This window comes from Thamnophis sirtalis, unplaced genomic scaffold, assembly GCF_051295495.1.
Source record: "Thamnophis sirtalis isolate CommonGarterSnake01/CBP01778 unplaced genomic scaffold, rThaSir2_p1.2 scaffold_16, whole genome shotgun sequence".
NCBI lineage: Eukaryota > Metazoa > Chordata > Lepidosauria > Squamata > Natricidae > Thamnophis > Thamnophis sirtalis.
The window spans coordinates 1,392,302-1,415,521 of record NW_028261396.1 but is presented as its reverse complement, the minus strand read 5'-3'; the positions used below and the strand labels follow the sequence as shown (position 1 = coordinate 1,415,521).

General features: G+C 40.0%; 1 protein-coding gene across 5 annotated transcripts in view; it reads right to left on the bottom strand.

Moving 5' to 3' along the window:
- Nucleotides 1-912: 912 nt before the first annotated feature.
- The window catches only part of ROCK2 (Rho associated coiled-coil containing protein kinase 2), a 127,493-nt gene continuing 105,185 nt past the window's right edge, over nt 913-23,220 (bottom strand). For 2 of the 5 annotated variants that reach the window (XM_087702739.1, XM_087702743.1), the window contains 8 exons: nt 22,554-22,730; nt 17,843-17,913; nt 15,619-15,707; nt 15,023-15,101; nt 13,872-14,133; nt 12,323-12,551; nt 5,992-6,126; nt 913-4,168 (listed from right to left, as the gene is read on the bottom strand). In XM_087702739.1, the coding sequence (XP_087558865.1) occupies nt 4,165-4,168; nt 5,992-6,126; nt 12,323-12,551; nt 13,872-14,133; nt 15,023-15,101; nt 15,619-15,707; nt 17,843-17,913; nt 22,554-22,730 (1,046 nt within the window). In that variant the 3' untranslated portion in view covers nt 913-4,164. Of the gene's footprint in view, nt 4,169-5,991; nt 6,127-10,363; nt 10,439-12,322; nt 12,552-13,871; nt 14,134-15,022; nt 15,102-15,618; nt 15,708-17,842; nt 17,914-22,553; nt 22,731-23,220 lie in introns of all 5 variants that reach the window. The other 3 variants (XM_087702740.1, XM_087702741.1, XM_087702742.1) reach the window with 3 other exon arrangements.

The following is a 23,220-nucleotide window of genomic DNA, read 5'->3' as shown; positions in this document are numbered from 1 at the left end:
TGGCCAACTCGATGTCACTCACATGGAGGGGCATCTGGCCTGGCTTCTCCTTGCCCCTCCCCTCCCAGCCAGTCCCTGTCTTGCATGTTATGGTAGGAGATGAAGCATTTTCAAAGTCATCTTCCCCTGGATACTAGCCAATAAGATGAGATTTTGCTGTCAGAAGAAAAAATCTTAAGATTTAAGATTATAGTTTCACATTAACTCATATGGCGAACCTTGCCAAGGTAATCTGAATAGTTCATGTCTATGGATGAATTACATCATTGTGTCTAGTAAAGTTTAAAAAGTTTAAAAAGAGAGTTCAACTCATGGTCAGTTTCAGAAGCAATTCGTATGCAAGGAATGATCCTGTATTTTTATTTTTTTTAAATCAATTTTATTAAAAGTTATTTGATTGTTATGATCTGCAGAGTCCTTGAGAGTTGGGTGGCTTTTAAGTTTAATAATAATATGAACACTTAAGACCTAGACAGGTGTGAACATGAGTAAAATAGTCTTACATTCTTCTTACTTAGGAATTGATGGGACACTTTTCTGATAGCAAAATTCATGCAGAATTCCCTTCCTAAAGATCTTGACAAGTTTAAACTAATTCTTTTGGATAAAAAGGAAATCATGCCCAGGCTTCTTTCTAAAAGCAAAGTTCTGATCTGCATTTAAAAGCCTGAAAGCCACAAAATAAAATTACTTTTTAAATATAGATTTTCACATAACTATGTAAGAGTCAACTGAATTTATATACAATGCCGATTTCAAGTACGGTGCAGTTAATTCAATTTTTTTTAAAAAAAAATCAACTTGCTATTATTAGTATCTTACTCAAATAGTTTATTTTAAAAAAATATATTTCTTCCAATTCAGGTCATCCCACAAATAACAATTTATAATATAAAATATGTATGCCATTAGTGAATTGAAACAAGGTTTATTGTTTACATTTTTAAACAGTGTTTTGTATGCAAAATATGCATTTCTTAAAATATTTTGTTGTACACTCACTGTTCAGAGCAAGCACACCAGACAATATTCTTTCAGCGTGTCATGAAGTTGTAAAAATTAACCAAAATAGAAGTATATTCAAATGTGCAATCTAGGATATGCATTATTAGACCATTTTATAGGTACGTGATTTTTCAGTCTGTGTCAGTGGAAACAGCCATGTGATAGGTCCAAGTATTGAAATTTCTTGTGCGTGATCTACTGAAGCGAATTCCTAACAAGTGAGGTTTGACTGAGCCAAGGAGTCCTGCTTGGTGAATTCTACACCAATTCCAATTTTTATGAGAATAAAATACTTCCTGGTCCTCTCGTTTTAAATACCCAATTTCCGTTACTGAAACAAAAACAAAATCTAGTGAAATGTATCAGTCCCTTTCTTCAAATAATAGATTCTACATTCCATTGTTATTATCATACAACACCTGTGCATATATATGCATACATTTTTTTTTAAAAAAATCCCAAAGTAGAGTTTCCATTATTTTTTTTACTCTCATTGTGTTTATCATAGCATCCTGTAGTTCTATATAAAACATGCATTCGTGGGATAAATTATGGACATGGCATGAATTGAGTTTACAAATTATATTCTGTACAACATAAAAAAAAATAGATTAAGTGCCTCCGTGGCGCCTTTTCCTTCCACAAATTCTCAAAACACACAAAACTGAGATTATTTTCCTGTTGCTAAAGCTATGTGCTTAAGAGAATAGGACCGAAAGGTTTAAAATACATCTACAGTATTTTTTCAGCTATTGTAGAATTCCTTAAACATTGTGCGATGAAAATGTAAAAATAGTTATATTTTTGCAGAAATAAAACACACAGCTAGGATAGTATGCAAAAAAAAGTGAAAACCTCAGCAACTTAATAAGGAGAATACAAAGTCTCTGACTAATACTGAGAATTGAACAAAGAACTGATTTCAAAATACCTATGCATGAAAGTTATATATTAGTTCTAATACTACCAGTTCATTGTTTCTGGAAGCAATGTTTAGCTGATTCCCACCCTCCCCTCTCAAACCTAATAGGTACACATTCATATAGACTTGACATTGATATAAACTATTACATGTAAACATAGTGCACTATTATTCTGCCACAAAGCAAAATTGCATTTAAGAGCTGGTAAACCTTTGCATTCTTTTATCTCTTAAATATCAGGAATGAGCATAAACTTTAAGGAGACAAAATTAATTTAAGGCATTCACAAACTGATAAAACAAGACTTGGGACTTGCTTGTTAGGTAAAAAGTAACACACCTGGTTTTTTTTTTCATTCTATTTAACTGCTGAGTGCAGACATGCTGAATAAACAATGAATGAATGGTATAAATGTCAACATTATGGCTTTATACAAGTGCATAGTTGCAAACTGTATTAATGGAATATGGATAAATGTATAAAAATAAAATGGAAAAAAAAATTTAAAAAACACTTTTTGCAGCATTACAATACAATGTTATTTATTTAAACACCAAAAATACATACAACACACAGTATAATGGTCACTTTTTAAGATGCAGTCTTCATCCATCTGATAGGACCCTGCCATTTCATTCCTTTCTTTTGGCAAAGTTGCTGGTAGCGTTCCTCTCCAGAAGCTGAAACAAGGATGGGTTCTTCACGACTCCTCGTCATTTTTTTGTCCCCCGTTGAAGTCTTTGTGGAAAGAGCTTCAAGAGAATCTTTCCCTCCCCCCACCCCTTCCCCCCAAACGTTTTAAATATATTTTCATTTCAAGAAGTCCGCAAAGTGAGCCGTTTTTGCTCCGGAGGCATTTCGTTGTTTTTGGCTGCATAGGAGTGTCATTTACCCGAAGACGCTGGTTTTCACGTACAAAGATGGTGATGGGAACACATTTGGAGAAAGGAGTAAGCCAGGACTTCTAGACTTTTCATGGAAGTCGGGATTTATAGATCTTTCTCGCAGGAGGGAAGCCGGCAAAAGGGATAGGTGAAAGCGGGGAGAGAGGGGCGGAGGGGGGGGGGGAGACAGTGAAGAACAGACAGCAAACATCACAGTAGCTCAGGCACAATATAGCAACAAAAGAGAGCAGATAATAAAACCCAAAGCTCTGATTTTTTTTATTAAGCGTATTTGGAAAACAAAAAGAACCTGGAAGGTGCTCCTCTTTGGCCAGATGGAATATACTGACCTTGGCACCCAAGGTTGCTATCCAAAGCGCACTCGATGTCTCCCCTCCTGAGTGGTTCTCGAGGTTTTCTTTTCTTACCATTCCTGGCCTTGAGGGCAGAAGCTTGCAGGGCACGATGATCGGAGAAGGTCGAGGCCCACGGCTTGGGCAGAGGGCACCTAGCTGAGGGCCTTCCAATGGATGGAAGTCTCTTCCTTGCTTTGACCTCCGAAAAGAAGGGGGTACCAGGCACTGCCGGAGGCACGGGGGAGGCGCGGTGCAGTGCAGTAACAGTGGCGAAAGGGATTTCTTCATATTTGGTGGACACAAGAGAATCTTTGTAATGCAAGTACTCGTTGAGTTACGACTGCAGCTGGGAGGGGAGTTGTGAGACGTGATAAAAGCACGATGCCACGTGATTGCTTGGCGATGACCATAATCGCTAAGTCCTGCTTGTCCCTAGTAGTAGATAGCCCAAAACGCAGTAAGTGGGAAGCAGAGGCAGCCCCAGGTAAGGCGCACAGGGGTGCTGTGGGGTGGAAGCCCTGAGTAACCCAGAGTAGGGCCACATGTGAGTTGGGGGTGGGGTGCTCTGTGGGGTGCACGTTCAGATGGCCCGGGAACGAGGGTGGAAGTATATGCAATCACAGGGAAGGAACCAGGGAAACAGGGCACAGGGAGGCGGTGCATGTGGGTGCACATGTACAAACTCAGGGAGGCCTTAGAAAATGGGTGCAGGAAGCACCTTTCCTTAGCCTCCCTGTGATTGCATGCAGCCTGCGCCCCTTTTCACGGCCTTCCTCTGATCACATGCACTCCACCCCCACCCCCTACCCACCTGACTCCTGCGCCGGGCGTCCCCCCCCTGCAGCATATCCCCCATTCCTTTCCTGGGCCTCCTTCTGCTTACCATGACTCTTGGGCTGCCTGATGTCAGCGGCAGTCATAACTCAAGGTACGATGTTTCAGTCTTATTTCAGAGGGATGAAGATCACCTCGAAAACATGCATTCCCAGAAGGCGGTTAGCTGGAAAAAAAGAAAGAAAAGACCTCAGTCAGTTTAAATGTAATAAATTCAAATCCATACTCTAAGGAAATAGAGATAGACAACGCGGCAATGCTTGATCTCTCAGCCAGTCAGGTTCATATTAGCAAAGCAAAAGATTTCTCTTTGTTTGGTGTGTTTATCTTAAAGATAAAGGTTTCCCTCGCACATATGTGCTAGTCGTTCCGATTCTAGGACGCAGTGCTCATCTCCGTTTCAAAGCCGAAGAGCCAGCGCTGTCCGAAAACGTCTCCGTGGTCATGTGGCCGGCATGACTAAACACCAAAGGTGCACGGAACGCTGTTACCTTCCCACCAAAGGTGGTTCCTATTTTTCTACTTGCATTATTACGTGCTTTCAAACTGCTAGGTTGGCAGAAGCTGGGACAAGTCACGGGAGCTCACTCTGTTATGTAGTGCTAGGGATTCAAACCACCAAACTGCTGACCTTTTGATTGACAAGCTCAGCGTCAATCAAAAGCCACTGAGCCACCGCGCCCCCTGTATTTATCTTAAGGAGCAGTTAATTTCTTTCCTTCGGATACACAGCATCTTGTCACTCTCATTTCAAATTGATTGTCACAACCCACTTTGCTGCTGGAGGGAACAGTATAGCAAAGCTGTTGCAGGATCAGAGATGAGAATGATGCAAAATAGGGAAAAATTTAAAACTCTCAAATCATAGATACTCTTGGTATCTATGCAAAGCAGTCCAAGTGCGCCACAGAAAGCCCAAAAATCTCCAGGGTGGTAGTGAAAAATGTTGTTTAATTTTGGGCGATAGTGTAATGGATATTAGAATAAAATCTAGTTTACATTTCGTTTATTTATTTAAAACATTTATATAGCTCAGTGTTTTTCAACCACTGTGCCGTGGCACACTAGTGTGCCGTGACATAGTGTAAGGTGTGCCGTGGGAAAAACACCCGCCGGGTGTTTTTGCCTCGGGACATCTCTGTGTCCCGAAAGTTGCTTTCGGGACACAGGGATGCCTCTATTAAGTCCCTGCGGCCCCGCGTTTACTTTAAAAACGCGGGGACCGCCGGGAGGTAGCGCACGCAGGGACGTCACTGACGTCCCATGCGTGCGCCCATAGCAACAATCGCGGAGGATCCAAGAGAATTACTTTATATATAGTCAATATAGGCACAGAGTTAAAATTTTTTAACATTTTCTAATGGTGGTGTGCCTCGTGATTTTTTTCATGAAAAAAGTGTGCCTTTGCACAAAAAAGGTTGAAAAACACTGATATAGCTGGCTATCTTTCTCCCAATCAAAAACGAATCAAAGGAAAGATTATATTCCCCTCGAAGGTGATTTGGAAATCCAGCCTAACTTTAAATAATTGGTTGGGGTATGGAGACAAGAACTTCTATCATTCCTATGCTGATTATCTAGTATAATATATTTGCAAAGCAAGTTATACCACACTTTAGTATGACGAAGGTACACCAAAACACGGAAAATCAAGTTTTTACCTTGTCACCTACATATGAGTTTGCAGCAACATGTGACATAACAAACGATAGATATGAATGTTCAAAATTGGATTTGCACAAAGGCAGCCATACATGAAAAGTCCATTATAAGAAGCACGTGTAGAAGGGATTTTGACATGATAATTTCCCAGCGCAAATATAAGGGATTTTGACACAATTTCAAGGCAATAAAAATCATGCATGGATCAAATTATTATGATGATGATGATTAGATTTTAAGCCAGCACATACAGCTCTACTGGGAAAAATTGAAAACACATGCTGTAATAAAACCAACGCATTCTCCTGCAGATATTCATCCATTTACCTCTTTAGAATAAACACATTGCTATCATCATCGCTATCATCAAGTTCGTCCTCAGCATCATCAATATTAAAATCAACATCAAAATCAACATCATGAAATGACCAATCCCAGTCTCTACATGCCATATCAATCAATCTGGAAAATGAGGTTTTATTATGAGCCAAGTTAAGAACAATTTGGAACATCAAAACTACTGAAACATTCATTGCTTTTCTTGTGCATGTTCTTACCAATTCTGGCACTGGTTAAAATGTAAGAGTCATGTGCACAAGTCTCATGTGCATTCTTAAAATTAACTCCTGTATTTCAAAGTGTGCCTCGTAAGGTATGGAACGCATGATACTGCCCAGCATAAATGATCCAGGGTTTTCATTTATTGTCAGTGCTTACAAACTGGAATGATGAAGAATTGGCGCTCACAAATCTTACAGAGTCACCTCATCTTATTTCTGAAAGCATTTTGCTAGTGCTTCAGAATTTTTCCAAGGAGGAAGAAATTTGGGGCCGGGGGGGTGGGGTGGGGGTTAAGGTTTAAGATTTATTAGATTTATATGCCGCCCTTCTCCCAAGGACTCAGGGCGGCGTACAACATTAAAGGAAACACATAATACAAAAGTTAAAAAAAATTAAATAGAATATCCCAAACCCAATTAAAATTGACAATGACATTTTTTTTTTAAAATCGAATTAAAATTAACAGTGATCAATAATTTATTTTGTTTTGTTCAGGCCAGGCTGGCTTGCTGGAAAAGCCAACTTTTTAGGGCGCGTCGGAAGGACCGGAGGTCGGGGATTATACGAAGCTCCGGGGGCAGCTCATTCCAGAGGGAAGGCGCTCCCACAGAGAAGGCTCTCCCCCTGGGGGTCGCTAGCCGACACTGTCTGGCCGACGGCACCCTGAGGAGGCCAACTCTGTGGGATCGCACTGGCCGATGGGAGGCTACTGGTGGCAGTAGGTGGTCTCGCGGTGGGGGGGGGGACGGGGGACGACAGTAGTTTCCTTGGAATGTAACTTCCTAGCCATAAAGCTTTAGACAGATACTACCACTTAAAGACAAAAGTTTGACAGAAAAATTTGATTTAACAACATGTGCTTTTATCTCTGTTGTAGAATGTGCACAAATTATGCAAGTAAATTTAAGTACTTCATACTGACCTTACTCTACAAATGTAGCAATTTTGTGTGTCAAAATACAAAAAACAAACAAACCGAAATGTAGAAACAAATGGATGGCTTTGTGTGATTAAAGCAACTATGTGAATGTTGTGTTGCATATCTGCTTATCTCAGATGCAGTGTTAAATGGTTTAGCGCTAAGTAAATGAATCTAAAGTTCAGTTACTCCTGTGTCTTCTTAAAATTTTACTCTGATCATACGGAATTCCTCATAGTGATTTTTTTCCTGCAGTATAACTCAGTTGGGTATAAGTTATCTCCTTCCCTAGTCTCCACTGTGGCATCATGTGGTGGCATCTCAATTCATATGGGGGCATCTAGGAGAAGGAGAACAAAGCGAATGTCCACTCTGCCTGCTCTAAAGCTGAATAAGACCGAAGAACCTTTCATGAGATGTTGATGGAAAGTTCAACAAAGGGGAATTGAGGTGCACCTTGGTAAATCAGAAGGACTTATGCAAGGATCAAGGACATTCACGATGGACTCATTGTGTAAATCTACAAATGAAGTCTCCAACAGATATGTCATCCTCTTCAAAACTAAGGCCTACCCTTTCTATCTTTTGTAAAGATATCTGTGCCTTGTGTTTTTGCTTTTTCAGAGGCTGATTAGTTAACCAATTCTATTTGATTATGAATCAGAATATTTTTAAATGTTGCTAAATCAGTAGAGCTGGGCTGTCAAAACATATTAGCTACCTTTCCAAGTTCCACAATTGAACTATAAACTAAAATGCATTTGGCTGTCAAAATGAAAGAATATCTCCATTATACCTGTATAATAGCAGTAGACTTATATACCGCTTCATAGGCCTTTCAGGGCTCTCTAAGCGGTTTACAAAGAGTCAGCATATTGCCCCCAACAATCTGGGTCCTCATTTTACCCACCTCGGAAGGATGGAAGGCTGAGTCAACCCTGAGCCGGTGAGATTTGAACCGCTGACCTGCTGATCTAGCAGTAGCCTGCAGTGCTGCATTTAACCACTGCGCCACCTTTTATCCACCTTTTTTTGGAATAAATTACATTGCTTTTTATCATATTAACCTATGAAGGAACAAGCTAAACCGAAAGAATATTTCCTTAATAAGAAACATATATCCCCCAAAACTTTGATATTTGAGTTGCAATTGATATCATTTTTATTACGCACACATGTATCAATCGTGTAACATTAAAGGTAAAGTCAAAGTTCCCCTCGCACATATGTGCTAGTCGTTCCTGATTCTAGAGGATGGTGCTCATCTCTGTTTCAGAGCCGAAGATCCAGCGCTGTCCGTAGAACTTTCCGCGGTCATGTGGCCGGCATGACTAAACACTGAAGGCACACGGAACGCTGTTACCTTCCCACCAAAGGTGGTTCCCTATTTTTCTACTTGCATTTTTTACGTGCTTTTAAACTGCTAGGTTGGTAGAAGCTGGGACAAGTCACGGGAGCTCACTCCGTTACACGGTGCTAGGGATTTGAACCATCAAACTGCCAATCTTTCTGATCGACAAGCTCAGCATCGTAGCCACTGAGCCACCAAGTCGCCCTAAAACACCAAGGACATGGCAAAGGGGGTCATCTGCTCACAAAAAGTAGGACTTTTTCCACCCCAGGATCCTCAGGATGTACAGAATTTTCAACTAGCAAGGCCAATAATAATGGTGGCTGGGAATTGTGGGAGATGCAATGCAAGGTATCTCGCAGGCACAGACGAGGGAAACTAAGCTAATTCGCCAATCATTTGTAGATTAAAAAAGCAGGACATTGGCTGAGTCAGCAAAGTGTTCAAGAAGAAAAAAACTGACTTGAGATTTTTCTTGTTCAAATCAGAATCTCCCCCAAACTAAATGACATACATAGAGATTTGAACCACCAAACTGTCGACCTTTCTGATCGACGAGCTCAGCGTCTTAGCCACTGAGCCACAGCGTCCCTTTTGTGTAACATTACATACAGAGCAGGGGTGAGTTTCAACCGGTTTGCGGCGGTCCCCGCGAACCGGTTGGTCGGCGAACCCGGAAGTAAGTAACTTCCGGGAACGGCGAAGGGCCCACCTGCCCGCCCTCCTTACCGGTCTTTGAAGGCTTCTGCACTTCCACGCAGGCGCATGGCACATACAGCGCCTGTGCGATTCTCCGCGAGCAGCTGGATGGCACATACAGCGCCTGCGCGAGTCTCCGCGAGCAGCTGGAGTATCGTGCAGGCGCTAAGACGCATGCGTGAACTGCGCGCGTGCACGAGGACGCCGGCGGCCCCGTTCCAACCGAACCGGTTGGAACGGGATTAGCAACCCACCCCTGATACAGAGTATTCTATAGTTATGCATACACACACTTGCACACACATTGGGGTGCTATTGCAAATGGGGAAACCCACCAGTTACCCTAAGACCAAGATAGGAGGTAAGCTAGATCTATCCTGTAAGGGTAGTGAGATAAATTGTGGACAGTGTGCCCTCTGAGGCAAAATGTTAGGTGCAACCATTTAAGTTGCTGTCAAATAACTGTTTCAGTCACTGAATGTAGAATTTACATGATCCAGGAGAAGGTTCAGCATGACCCAGGAGGAAATGGGACTTTCTAGATTTCTCTGGAACTTTCTGTTCCTGGATTGATTTGACAGATCTCTACTTCCTGCCTGAAACTTTAATTATGACTACTTGGGAGAATACTGATCTTAGCATTTCTAGTAAAACTAAAGGTTCATATTCAGGAAGAGAACTGTAATACTTAAAGCCACTTCGTAATTTCAAAGGGATTTAAAAGTATAGTTTTCTCTGGATTAAACCGGAACACTTACTCCATTATTTTTATGGTCTTTTCCCGACATCAAAATGAATTATCTATGCTTCTTCAATAATTTATATGCAACAATTAGGGGGGAAAAAAACAGGGCAAAGCATGAAATGCACACAAAATGCTTTTCACGCCATTAAACATACTCAAAACCGGTTTGTTGTTAAATGACAATAGTTTGGTTTTAGATTACACCTCCCCAATGAAGCATGGGCCATTGTAGGTAATAGCAGTCGGGTAATGCAAATGTAATATACTTTAAACCGCTTAGTATTTTATATAAACGACTGAGCTAGTTATTATACAAATACTGTATATTTCAAAATATTGTCATTTACGCTTTGTAGCCAAATTCTCACAATTAGTTCTCACTTAACATGCATCTGTACTTCAATCATAATTCTCTATTACTTACTCTTAATATATTAATAAAATATAGTATAGAAAAAACACAATTCAATGAAGAACAATTCGCAGAGCAGGCTCAGTACTAAAAAATAAAATAAAACTGTGGTGAAATAGTGGAAACCCAAAACATATCATGCGTTGATACATTTTTAACAAGTGAAAATGGGCTAATATTTCCTATTGGGTTCAGATCTACAGGTATCTAAAAGAGCCGAGGTGGCGCAGTGGTTAAATGCAGCACCGCAGGCTACTTCAGCTGACTGCTAGTTCAGCAGTTCGGCTGTTCAAATCTCACCGGCTCAGGGTTGACTCAGCCTTCCATCCTTCCGAGGTGGGTGAAATGAGGACCCGGATTGTTGTTGGGGGCGATATGCTGACTCTGTAAACCGCTTAGAGAGGGCTGAAAGCCCTATGAAGCGGTATATAAGTCTAACTGCTATTGCTATTGCTACTTATTTATGCCTTTCTAAGATGGGTGAAATTCCATTGGTGATTTATTCTAGACTGTTGCCCTGAATTAAAAAACTGAGGAGGAAGGGGTGGCCCATCCGATAGGAATAAGCAAGCCAAAAAAAAAACTGTAAATCAATTTGGCAGTAGGGCACCTGTGCCATGATTTTAGAGAAGATGCGGCTGTTTCCACTTGTTGCAGTATATTTGTACTCCCAGGGCTTTTAGATATTGCACATGGACTGTGCAGCCCTATTTATCCGTATACCACAGGTTCCAAATAAGCAACCTAGATTTTGCTAATAAAATCAACGCTTGTGTCAACCTCCCTAGCGTTATTGTTAACCTAGCATTCCATTGCGATGGATACATTTTAACGTCTTCTTGGGTGCGTCACAAAACTCCCACTTCCGTCATAAAGGTAAAAGAAGGTGTCATGTAGACAATCCTAGGTCCTATTTTACTACAAATGCTAGGTGTTAATATATATTGCTAGTTCATGTATGATAGCAATAGCAGTTAGACTTATATACCGCTTCATAGGGCTTTCAGCCCTCTCTAAGCTGTTTACAGAGTCAGCATATCGCCCCCAACAATCCGGGTCCTCATTTTACCCACCTCGAAAGGATGGAAGGCTGAGTCAACCTTGAACCGGTAAGATTTGAACAGCCGAACTGCAGAACTGCAGTCAGCTGAAGTAGCCTGCAGTGCTGCATTTAACCACTGTGCCACCTCGGTCCCAAGTAAGCGGAGTTAAAAAAAAAAACCAAAACTCTCTCTTCTTCTCTCCTTATCTTACTTCATCCATTTTCACTTCATAATAAAAATAGAAAAAAAAAAGAATTCTGTCCTCTTAGCCATTTAAAAAAACTTTTTAGATTACTTTTTTTTGCCAATATTGTTGTGGCCCACTAGCGGACAGCAGAGCTGGCTGCAAATTCGGACAGTGCGCCACCTCGGCTCCCTATATATACCATATGCTAAATTTTTTTTAAAAATGCAGACCTGGAATGTATTATACTCTACATAATTTTCTAAGATGTAAATATCACTTTCTAAATCAAATAATCTTCCTATAAAGAAGAGCTGTATAATCCAATAACTTTTCGTTCCCTCAGACGCTGGATAAGAGAAGCAAAGGATCCAGGGTTCCTAAGATCTAAATCAGAGGTGGTATTCAGCCACTTCTCTCCGGTTCGGGTGAACCAGTAGCGGTGGCGGTGAGAGGCTCCGCCCCCCCCAAACATAATGCACTACCTTCTGCGCATGCGCAGAAGGCGGTGCGTGCTCTCCTTTGCGAACCAGTGGGGAAGTAAATCCCACCACTGATCTAAATTCACAAGTCTATAGGAGTCAGCTATAAGAGAGTAATCACATACCCCGAAATAGGGGCGGCAGTAGAAGACTTTCACAGATGGATACATCTCATCAAAGAAGTACTTGGCATGACTCCCTCAAGGGCCCAAGACAGTGTTCTAAAAAGCGATCACAATTTTGTACATGTAATTTTTTTTACCTTGGGGGAAAGCTTTCTTTTTTATTTGGTGGAAGCTGTTTGCTTGGCCGCCTGAGAGATTGGCTCGGCTGGACCTTCATGGAAGTTCTGGGTGAAGATCGTGCAAAAGGATCTGGTGCTGGAGGCTTTTTGGGAATTCTTTTTCCTAAGCGGTTCACCCATTTTTGCTGATCTTCTGTAGAATTAGCTAATAGTAATAGATTCTTTGCAGTTGAAATATCATAGTTCACTGAAATATATCAAAAACAAGTACATCAGAACAGAATTGTATTAGTACAACACACTGTATTTGAAGAGAAACCATACCTGATTTTGAAAAATAAATGTATTTCGTGTTTTTTTAAAAAAAAACAACCCAACACATTAAATTACACATTAAACAGCATTTTTGTCCAGTCAAAATTAGTCAAGTTGAAAGGGCAGTTGTTTAAGTTTAATTTTATTTATATGCCGCCCTATTCCCTAAAAGGGACTCAGGGCGGCGAACAACTTAAACGGGAAGGGGAAACATACAAGTACAAAATACACATATTAAAATGACCAACAACCACACCTGTCGAGAGGGGAGGGGAGCTCATCAACCCCAGGCCTGCCGACACAGCCAGGTTTTAATGGCTTTTCGGAAGGCCTGGAGAGAGGTGAGGGGCCGAATCTCCGCGGGGAGTTCGTTCCAAAGGGCCGGAGCTGCTACAGAGAAGGCCCTCCCCCGGGTCGTAGCCAGATGGCATTGGCTGGTGGATGGAACCCGGAGGAGGCTGGCCCTGTGCGATCTAATGGGTCTTTGGGAGGTAATTGGCAGCAGGCGGTCTCTCAAGTACCCAGGTCCAATACCATGAAGGGCTTTATAAGTAATAACTAGCACCTTGAAGCGTATCCGGAGACCGATTGGAAGCCAGTGCAGCTCGCGGAGGATAGGTGTAACATGGGTGTATCGAGGTACACCCACAATCGCTCGCGCAGCCGCATTCTGGACCAGTTGAAGTCTCCGAGTGCTCTTCAAGGGCTGCCCCATGTAGAGCGCATTGCAGTAGTCCAGTCTTGAGGTCACGAGGGCGTGAGTGACTGTTGCTTAAGCTGATGTGCAACTTTCCAGCTAAAATTGAGTAGAATTTTAGCAAGATTTTTCATAGCATTAGCTTTTGAACAATTCAGCAATGTATAGTCAAGATAAGCCGTCTAAATTTTATTGCATTCCCTGATGCCACAGAGTGCATTTTGTCCAAAATATTTTTTTGCCTGAATGATACAGTCTAATTAAAGGACATCCTTGGCTCTCGTGCATCTCCGTGGTAAATTGCTACGTAATTTGAAAATCTGCATATTCTTCTGGGTCATTTTAATTTTAAGAAATTTTAATCTAGCTACGGACTCTGAAATTTTCTAAGGATCAACTTGCAATCAACTTGGATTTTATTTATTTTAAACTTTATCTCTGAAGGGAATATGTGCAGTGCAAGATTGATCATCACTGATGGTGTTACCCAGTTTGGGTAATGAAATATCTGCAAGAAAGTAACGAGGCTCAGAGAACACCAAGCTTCAAGCTTACCTTTGCAAGGTGCTATTATTTCTTCTTTTTTATCCATGTGATCTTTATGGCATTTGATATGGCAACGGCGACATTCGAGAGCAGGCGGGGGTTTGAACATGTTCCACAAAGGCTTCATGCAAGCTTCACAGTTGGTTGGGAAATGATAAAGGGTAGGTATAAACTCATGTCCCTTGTGGCAAATATAATTTGATTTTTCCCCTGATGATTCTACAGGAAACTCTTGTTCTTTTTTACTTTCTCCTTCATTATCATACAGGATCTGGAATTGGGGAGAAAAAATCAATAATATTGATAGAGAAAACATATTTCTAATCGTGGCACGATAAAACCGCGCTCGACTAAAACGCGCCCGATTAAACCGCGTCGCTGACGTCATCAACAGGGCGACAACAGCGAGCGCGGAGAAAGAAGGGCACTTTAAATAGCGCTTTGAAAGCAAGCCGATTCAAGTTAAGGTAAGGGTTAGGTTTAGGCTTAGGTTTAGGTTAAGGGTTAGGGTTAGGGTTAGGTTTAGGTTTAGGTTTAGCGTTAGGTTATGGGTTAGGTTATGGGTTAGGTTTAGGGTTAGGTTTAGGATTAGGTTTAGGGGGGTTAGGTTTAGGGGTTAATTTTAGGTTTAGCGTTTACAGCGTGCTTTTTTCTCCACGCTGTTGTCGCGCTGTGATGACGTCAGCTACGCGGTTTCGTCGAGCGCCCTTTAGTCGAACGCGGTTTTGTGGTGGAACCATTTCTAATGACAAAGGATTAATTATGGAAAGGTTTCAAATGCTTCTTAAATATTCCTCCTCTCCATAATAATTCTCAGCAAGAGTTTTCCTTCTATTCTTAACATAGGAAAACAGTGATTTTCACCACCTAATTTGACAGCATGCATATTATAATTATTATAAAGTGATTATAAAATAATTTATTTCTGCTGAAGAAAAAATATGATTCTCAGTAAACAATATGATGCCTCATAAAACATCTGGAAAAATTCAAACAGAAAAGGTTTCCCCCCCTTTTTTCTTTGCAAGATTTTTTCAGGAAAAAAAAAATCTCCTATAGAACAATTGCCTCTCAGTGTGTTTATTTCACGTTTGTCTAATAAACATGGCATCTCACTTTGTCTGTATTATATTTGGTTAAAAGTTCTTAAATAGGGATACCTGGAAAATCCTGGGAATATCTTTAGAATCTGCTCTGTACACGTCCGTTTGTGTGACAGGTCGAACATGGAACAGTTTGCTATAGTAGCGGAAATGCGGACATGAAACAAAAATGTACGTTAATTAACCATGAATCACTTAAACATGAAGCCTTAATGTAGCAACCTTTCTAGAAGTTTTCCCATTTACTTCAAAGAGCTCATCTTGGACTTTAAATAAGATTTCAATTGTGCTCTTAATCCAAATTCTGATTTTAAAAAGCTTTCTCAAGGTTCCATCCAGTTACAATATATATATGTCTGTAGAATGGATCCTTCCCCATGCATCCATTTTGGATTAATGTTCTTATTTACCCATTAAAATTTATTAAATTTGGACCATTTAAAATCATAAAACCCTAAAAACACTGTATTTTAATGACACAAAAGTTGGTATAGAATATTTAAAAATTCATCAAAGGGATCCAATTTATTTTAACTAACTCACTAACTAAACTCAACATATTGAAAGATGAACTTTGTTAATAGGGTTCCAGAATTGCAAAAATATTGACCATATTCAGAATGGAGGGGGGGGGGGGGAATCACAATACTTACTCTATGTCCAGTACCATGTATGGATTGGATTGTTCCTTATCTTGTTCATTATGATAGAACAGTATCTTCTTGCTGCTGACTATTATAAACTGTTAAACAACACAAATGTAAGTATAAGTTGCAAATTGATTTTATTTATATAATAAAATTTTGTATGGCAATTTTTTTGACAAAATGAAAGTACGTGAAATGTTATTTTAATATGGCAATTTAAGGGCCAGGTTATCTTCCAATCTGGCTAGCAAAAATATAAGAGAATAGCTTCTCTTCCTACAAAACGTATTTCATCTTAAACTTCAAACAAAATATCCTAGCTTTTAGTTATTTATTAAATATATTTCTGTGCCACTGCAATAAAAACAACTATCAGCAGCTTCCTTAGAAAAAATATAGCATTATGTGAATGTATACCTATAACTGCATGTAAGAGAATAGATGACAGTAAAAATATAAAGCACAATATAGGCAAATAATACCTGATCGTAAGTAGCTAAGTATAAATAAATTAAGAAATGTATATAAAAATGGATAATGAGTAACGAGATTACAAACACAACCAGAACTGCTGTATGATATATGATGGAACTTATTGTTCCTATGTTGTTTTTAAATTATGTGGTTATTTTTGTTAATGTGTTTATGTGTTCTGTTGATGTGCTTATGTGTATAATATATATATGTGTGTGTGTGTGTGTGTGTGTGTGTGTGTGTGTGTGTGTGCGTGCTTGCTGATAAATAAATAAAGGGAGACTAGTATAGATCTAGTTCAAGCTATTTAGCTCTCATCAGCTAGCCATACCCCTACTGGGATTTGAACCTGGGCTATATTACATACTAGGCAGACTTCTTAGCCATTAGGCCACAGGCTCTTATCCGTTATTAGCGAAGCCAGGGTGAAAGGTATCTATTAGATTTTTACAACCCCTGGTAAGCCCCAATTATGGGAGGAAGCCAACTGCTTCCATCATCTGTCAATCGGCTCGTCACAAGAGTCCATCACGACAGAAACCCAATATTTTTACTGTTGCCTTTGTTATATTTGTGGTTTTTTATTTATTTGTGCTGATAAATAAATAAAGGGAGACTAGTATAGATCTATTTCAAGCTATTTAGCTCTCATCAGCTAGCCATATGGCTAAGAAGTCTGCCTAGTATGTAATATAGCCCAGGTTCAAATCCCAGTAAGGGTATGGCTAGCTGATGAGAGCTAAATAGCTTGAAATAGATCTATACTAGTCTCACTTTATTTATTTATCAGCACAAATAAAAAAACACAAATATAACAAAGGCAACAGTAAAAATATTGGGTTTCTGTCATGATGGACTTTTGTGATGAGCCGATTGACAGATGATGGAAACAGTTGGCTTCCTCCCATAATTGGGGCTTACCAGGGGTTGTAAAAATCTAATAGATACCTTTCACCCTGGCTTCGCTGATAACGGATAAGAGCCTGTGGCCTAATGGCTAAGAAGTCTGCCTAGTATGTAATATAGCCCAAGTTCAAATCCCAGTAAGGGTATGGCTAGCTGATGAGAGCTAAATAGCTTGAAATAGATCTATACTAGTCTCCCTTTATTTATTTATCAGCACAAATAAAAAAACATACATACATATACATATACATATACACACACACACACACACACACACACACACACACACACACACACACATATATATATATATATATATATATATGAAAAAATATAGCATGAAACAAAACCAGTACAAATTTTTTTAAATACAACAACGTACAATGTAAAAATGAATTATTATTTTTTAAAAAAATGAGAGGATAAGTAACTTGATATGTGTATACGTTTTGGGCAACAATCGATATATTACCTTACCACTGCTCTTTAGGTTAGGACAACCTAAAACTAAACATCTGGATGGAGGGCTGCTGTGTACCTTTTTCTGCTGCACAGCTTTTGAAAGTTTTCTAAGTTCCTACACCTAGCACTCCCCATTGAAAATTTTCCCAGTAAAAGAAAGCCAACAGACAGAAATAAAAGACAACTCTCTGTGACTGTGTATGCTTAAGAAACTAATAGCTTCTTAAGCTATTAGTGAATTGGTCTTCTGGCTGTAATACATAGCCAGGCCCATAATTTCTTAAACGCAGCCCAATTACAAAAACAATGGTTTGATTCTTTTGTTTCTGAATCGCACCTACTGGTGCATATCATGTCAAAGTAACATCCTAAAAATTGTATTAGTTACCTTTTTTACCCAACCAAATTTCTTTGTGTTGTTTCTAGCAGGCAATGATAGCCATCCTTCAAGTCGTGACTCTGAAAAGGATTAAATTAATATTTTAAAACAGTATTATACAGATAGCTCTTTTTTTTTTTGGTTATATCTCATTAAGAAAAATGGCATTTATTACACGTATTAACCTATAAACTTACAAGCAATAAAACAGCTGAAATTTACAAGCAAAACAAGCGATGTTCTCTTACAGTAATGCCACACCATGTAGCTATGTCACATTCTTATTAGTAAATATATTACATTCTAGAGCAGAAATACACACAGCATTATTATTTCTGCCTTCCACTCATTTTTACAGAAAAATTAAATACAGCACATATTTTGTATTGGAAGATATACTGTAAGGGTTCTCAGTACATCATCTGGCTGGCCTTCAGCATGGGAGTTCGAAAAGGGCCATCTGATTATTACTTCAATACAGAAAATTAAAACACTTTCCTCTTTGGAGTAGTGCAATGAGGTTTCAGGATTGTAAGGAGCATCATATTTAACATACAGAGTGTAGTGTGTTTTCTTCCAAAAACAATTACACCGATTTTTGTTTAACATTATTATTTAGGATGAAGCACATTAAATCAAATAAGCGTGTCCATCTTCTTTAAGGAATTGTTGCTTTTATAGATCTTTCTCAAAGTGCAGCACTGGAATTTAAAGTGTATTGAATATTAATTGGAGATATATTAATATTTAAACTGGATCAGAAGAATTTTGATTTTATTAATAAAAAAACTGATTTTAAGTTGGACGTGTTTTGCACAATTATGTACTAATGACTACATGTGATTGCTAAGATACATAAATTAATTTTGCAAATGAATACAGAGGATGAATATGTTGAAGATTTAGGATCAAATGGGCAAAAAACTTTGGTAATAACGTAACACTTGAGCAACAGGAGAATATGTGGAGTAAAGGACTGAATGTGCATAGAATTATAACTTGAATGAGGACTTTTATAAGATGATGTATGATAAAGATGTATAAGGAACTGTCAAATATATGTTGGAAATACAATCAAGGTGAAGGAACATTTTATCATCTTTGGTGATGTTGTGGCCAAGCAGGAGCCGTTGGAGCTGCCACCAGACTCCGACAGCGAGGAGCCCTATGAGTCGGCTCTGGAGGATGTGGAGGACCCTGGCAGGGTTCCGACTCTGAGCAGGGCGCAGAGAGGCTGGTTGGCCACAAGGAGGCGCCTGAGCCTTGGATGAATGGGGAGGAGACAAGGGAGTGTGATCCCGACATCATGCATTGGAGCAGTGGGGAGGAGACAAGGGAGTTGGTCCTGGATGCCCGGTAACGGAGAACTAATAGGCGTAAGGAACAGTTACGCAGTTACAGGAGATAATTGCACTCAGCTGGTGGTAAACAGGCTCCTCTCAAAACTATAAAAGGAATGATTGTGCACATGCCCGTTGCAGGAGTCAACGTATTCACTAGAGCTGGAGAACTCTCGTGGCTAGCTTGGCAGGCTGGATTGCTGCCAAGGTTAGTCTGTGCTGGATTGCTGCCAAGGCCCTGTCTGTGTGTTAATAAATCCTTGAAGTATCTTTGTCTCGGCGTGCTTTGGTGTAGGACGAGGGGGGTCGTAACAGGTGAATATGTAAAAAAGCTAAAGAATATCCAGATATATGTAAAATATCACATGTGTGTGGGTGTGCGCACACTTTATATATATAGGGTTTTTATTTTATGCTTGATGGACAAACAGATTTTAAAAAATCCATGGAATACCTATACAACAACAAGGCGTTACTATATGCAAAGATGGAATGACTCAAATATGCCCAGAATGATAGAATGGATGGTGAAATTAATGGAATTGGTGGAGATTGTGAAACTGACTGCTTTGATTAAAGAAAATACTTTGCTTAAACCCCCTTTCTATTTGGGACCCACTCTTTGATTATTTTTTTTGTTTGAAATTGAAAGAAATGAAATTTTAGCCTTGGATTTTGGTGATTAGATTAGATTTGATTTGGTGATTAGATTTGTAATGATAAAAGAATTGTCTGTTATGGTTTATTCTATTCAAAGAATCATTGGTTTTTAGATTTTTATCTGTATGGCAGATCAAAGGCAGAAATTACTTTTTTCAATAGCTTTTTTGTTTATTTCTTTGCACTCTCCAATTTTGCTTTTTTTCCTACCCCCTTTCTCTTTCTAATTATTTTTTCTCTAATTTTTTGCATTTTATACTTTTTTGATGTTTAACAATTTTTTGGGGTGTGTGTGGAAAGGTTGAGGGACTTGGGGACAATGACTTAAACGTAGAAGATTTGGTTAAATGTGTACTTAGATGCAATTTAAATTATTTTTCATATTTTTGAACTGCCCATCTGCCTCAGAGAATAGCAATAGCAATAGCAGTGGACTTATATACCGCTTCATAGGCCTTTCAGGCCTCTCTAAGCGGTTTACAGAGAGTCAGCATATTGCCCCCAACAATCTGGGTCCTCATTTTACCCACCTCGGAAGGATGGAAGGCTGAGTCAACCCTGAGCCGGTGAGATTTGAACCGCTGACCTGCTGATCTAGCAGTAGCCTGCAGTGCTGTATTTAACACACTGCGCCACCTTGGCTCTGAATGACTCTGGACAGTGTACAACCACGTTAAAATATAAAAGATTAAAAAATTAAGAGGAAGCAAGGATTATTAAATCCAGTCTACAGAAAGTTGTCACAAAAATCTTGGACTGGAAAATATCCTATTACCATGTTCTTCTGTTTCTTAAAGATTCAGAGTGCCTCTGAAGAGTGTTCGAAGACTGCATTTGGTCCAGAATGCAGCCGCGCGAGCGATAATGGGTGTACCTAGATACACCCATGTTACACCTATCCTCCGTGAGCTGCACTGGCTCCCCATTGGTCTCCGGACCCACTTCAAGGTGCTAGTCGTTACTTTTAAAGCCCTACATGGTATTGGACCTGGCTACCTGAGAGACCGCCTCCTGCCATTCACCTCCCAACAACCAATAAGATCGCACAGGTTGGGCCTCCTCCAGGTGCCGTCGACCGGACAATGCCGGCTGGCGGCTCCCCGAGGGAGGGCCTTCTCTGTAGCTGCACCGGCCTTATGGAACGAGCTACCCGCAGAGATCCGGACCCTTACCACTCTCTCGGCCTTCTGTAAAGCGACCAAGACCTGGCTGTTCCGGCAGGCCTGGGGCTGTTGATTAATTTCCAGCCCCACTTGATTGAATGGATGATATCTTATTTTTAAATAATTGTATTTTTAATATTTTTATGTTTTTACTTTTGTTGTGAGCTGCCCAGAGTCCCTTGGGAGCGGGCGGCATACAAATCTTATTAAAGTTGCAAAGTGGACTGGAGAATATCCTACTACCATGTTCTTCTGTTTCTTAAAGATTCAGAGTGATTTCTGAGGAGAGACACATGATTCTAGTTCAGGAAGGATTTTTTGTTGTTCAAAATCTGAACACCCTTGCCACAGTACATAATCTGAAAAAAATTCCCATCACCACAATCTAAATCTACATTTACTCATTATTTTGACGGTATTGAAAGGGTTCTCATAATAAATTCTCAACTTAGACGTTGGGCTTTTGGAGAGTGAAATATTACAGAAAGTGTGACAGTTTGAAAAACACAAAGCTACAATTAGATGGACTAATTTAATCTGCCCTTCTAATTGAAATTTCCCCTCCCTAAATGGTCGGATTGTGTGGAACAATTAGAGCTTGCAGTAAGGGCCTCATTTATACAAAATACAAGTAGGTGAAAAATGTATTAGAAATATGTATGTGTTTGAATAACATTTGTGTTAGACAAGGATACTTGTCCTGGGTACTTGAGAGACCGCCTGCTGCCAATTACCTCCAATAGACCGATCAGATCCCACAGATTAGGCCTCCTCCGAATTCCATCCGCCGGCCAATGCCGACTGGCGACTACCCGGAGGAGAGCCTTCTCTGTGGCTGCTCCGACCCTCTGGAACGAGCTCCCCGTGGAGATTCGAACCCCCACCACCCTCCAGGCCTTCCGCAAAGCCCTTAAAATCTGGCTGTTCCGACAGGCCTGGGGCTAACGAGCTTTTGCCCCCCTCCTCGAATGGTATGGTTGTTGTGTGTTTTTAAATTGTGTATTGTTATGTTCGTCTTTTTATCCCCTGTCTGTACCCCCTTCCCTGACCGAATTGTGAGCCGCCCTGAGTCCCCTTCGGGGAAAAGGGCGGCATATAAATGAAATAAATCCATAAATCCAATCCAATCCAAGGATATAATTATAATTGTTTACTGTTATAATGTATATTATGTTTTTGTTGTATTTTTCACTTTTTGTCAGAGCATTTTTTGTACTTTTTTTGTCAAAGTATGTATCAATATCACTATTATTTTAATGCTTTCCTTTTTGTTTTTTATATTAATTAAATAGCGATATAAAGCAAATTATTAAAAAGCCTTGCAGTCTTAACTTTTTTCAGTCCTATGCATAGAGGGTCTGCAGATAAAGGGGAAACATGCATATCTCATGCATCTACATGAATGCAACATCCACAGAATCTAAGATTAAAGGTTAAGATTAGTTGCTGCTGCTTTCTCATGCGGGACAATCCTCCTCGGTCTCTACCCGTCCTCAGTGTTAGTAATGGAAAATAGGCAACAGCGTTTCAGTCACTACACATTTTCTGGAAGGTCACCTGGATCATCAGGTTCTGAAGGGGGTTGTGCAGAAGACAATGGTTCTTCCTCAGAGTCAGAATCAGAATTGAGAAACACACAAGAGCTGGAAGGTTTAGTAGCAATACTGACAGAGGTGGAAGAGCGTTGGTAGGTAAAAGACATAGATTCTGAAGTGTGGGACTGAGTGATACGAACTGAGCACCCAACAGAAAGAGGAGGGGGGGGGAAATGCAGAAAGGATTAATGAAAAATAGTTTTTTTTTTAAAAAAAACTGCTTATTTTGAAATAGAATAATGCAACAGATCTGGGTTTGCATAAGAACTATAACCGGTTCACTGACAAATGCGCGCACGACAAAACCGCGGCGAGAAACCCGTGATATCAAAATCACGCCCACAACAGCGCACCGACAGAAGGGCGCCATCAACAAAGCGAAAACAACATAATAACCCTAACCGTAACCCTTATTACATTGTTTTCGTGTTGTTTGTTGATGGCGCGCTTCTGTCGGCGCGCTTCTGTCGGCGCGCTGTTGTGGGTGCGATTTCGACGTCGTGGGTTTCTCGCTGCGGTTTTGTCGGCGCGCTTTTGTTGTGCGCGCATTTGTCGGGTCACGACTATAACCTACTTTTGACTTATTCAAAGGTAGCCTGATGAGAAAGGGTTAAAATTTTAACGACAGA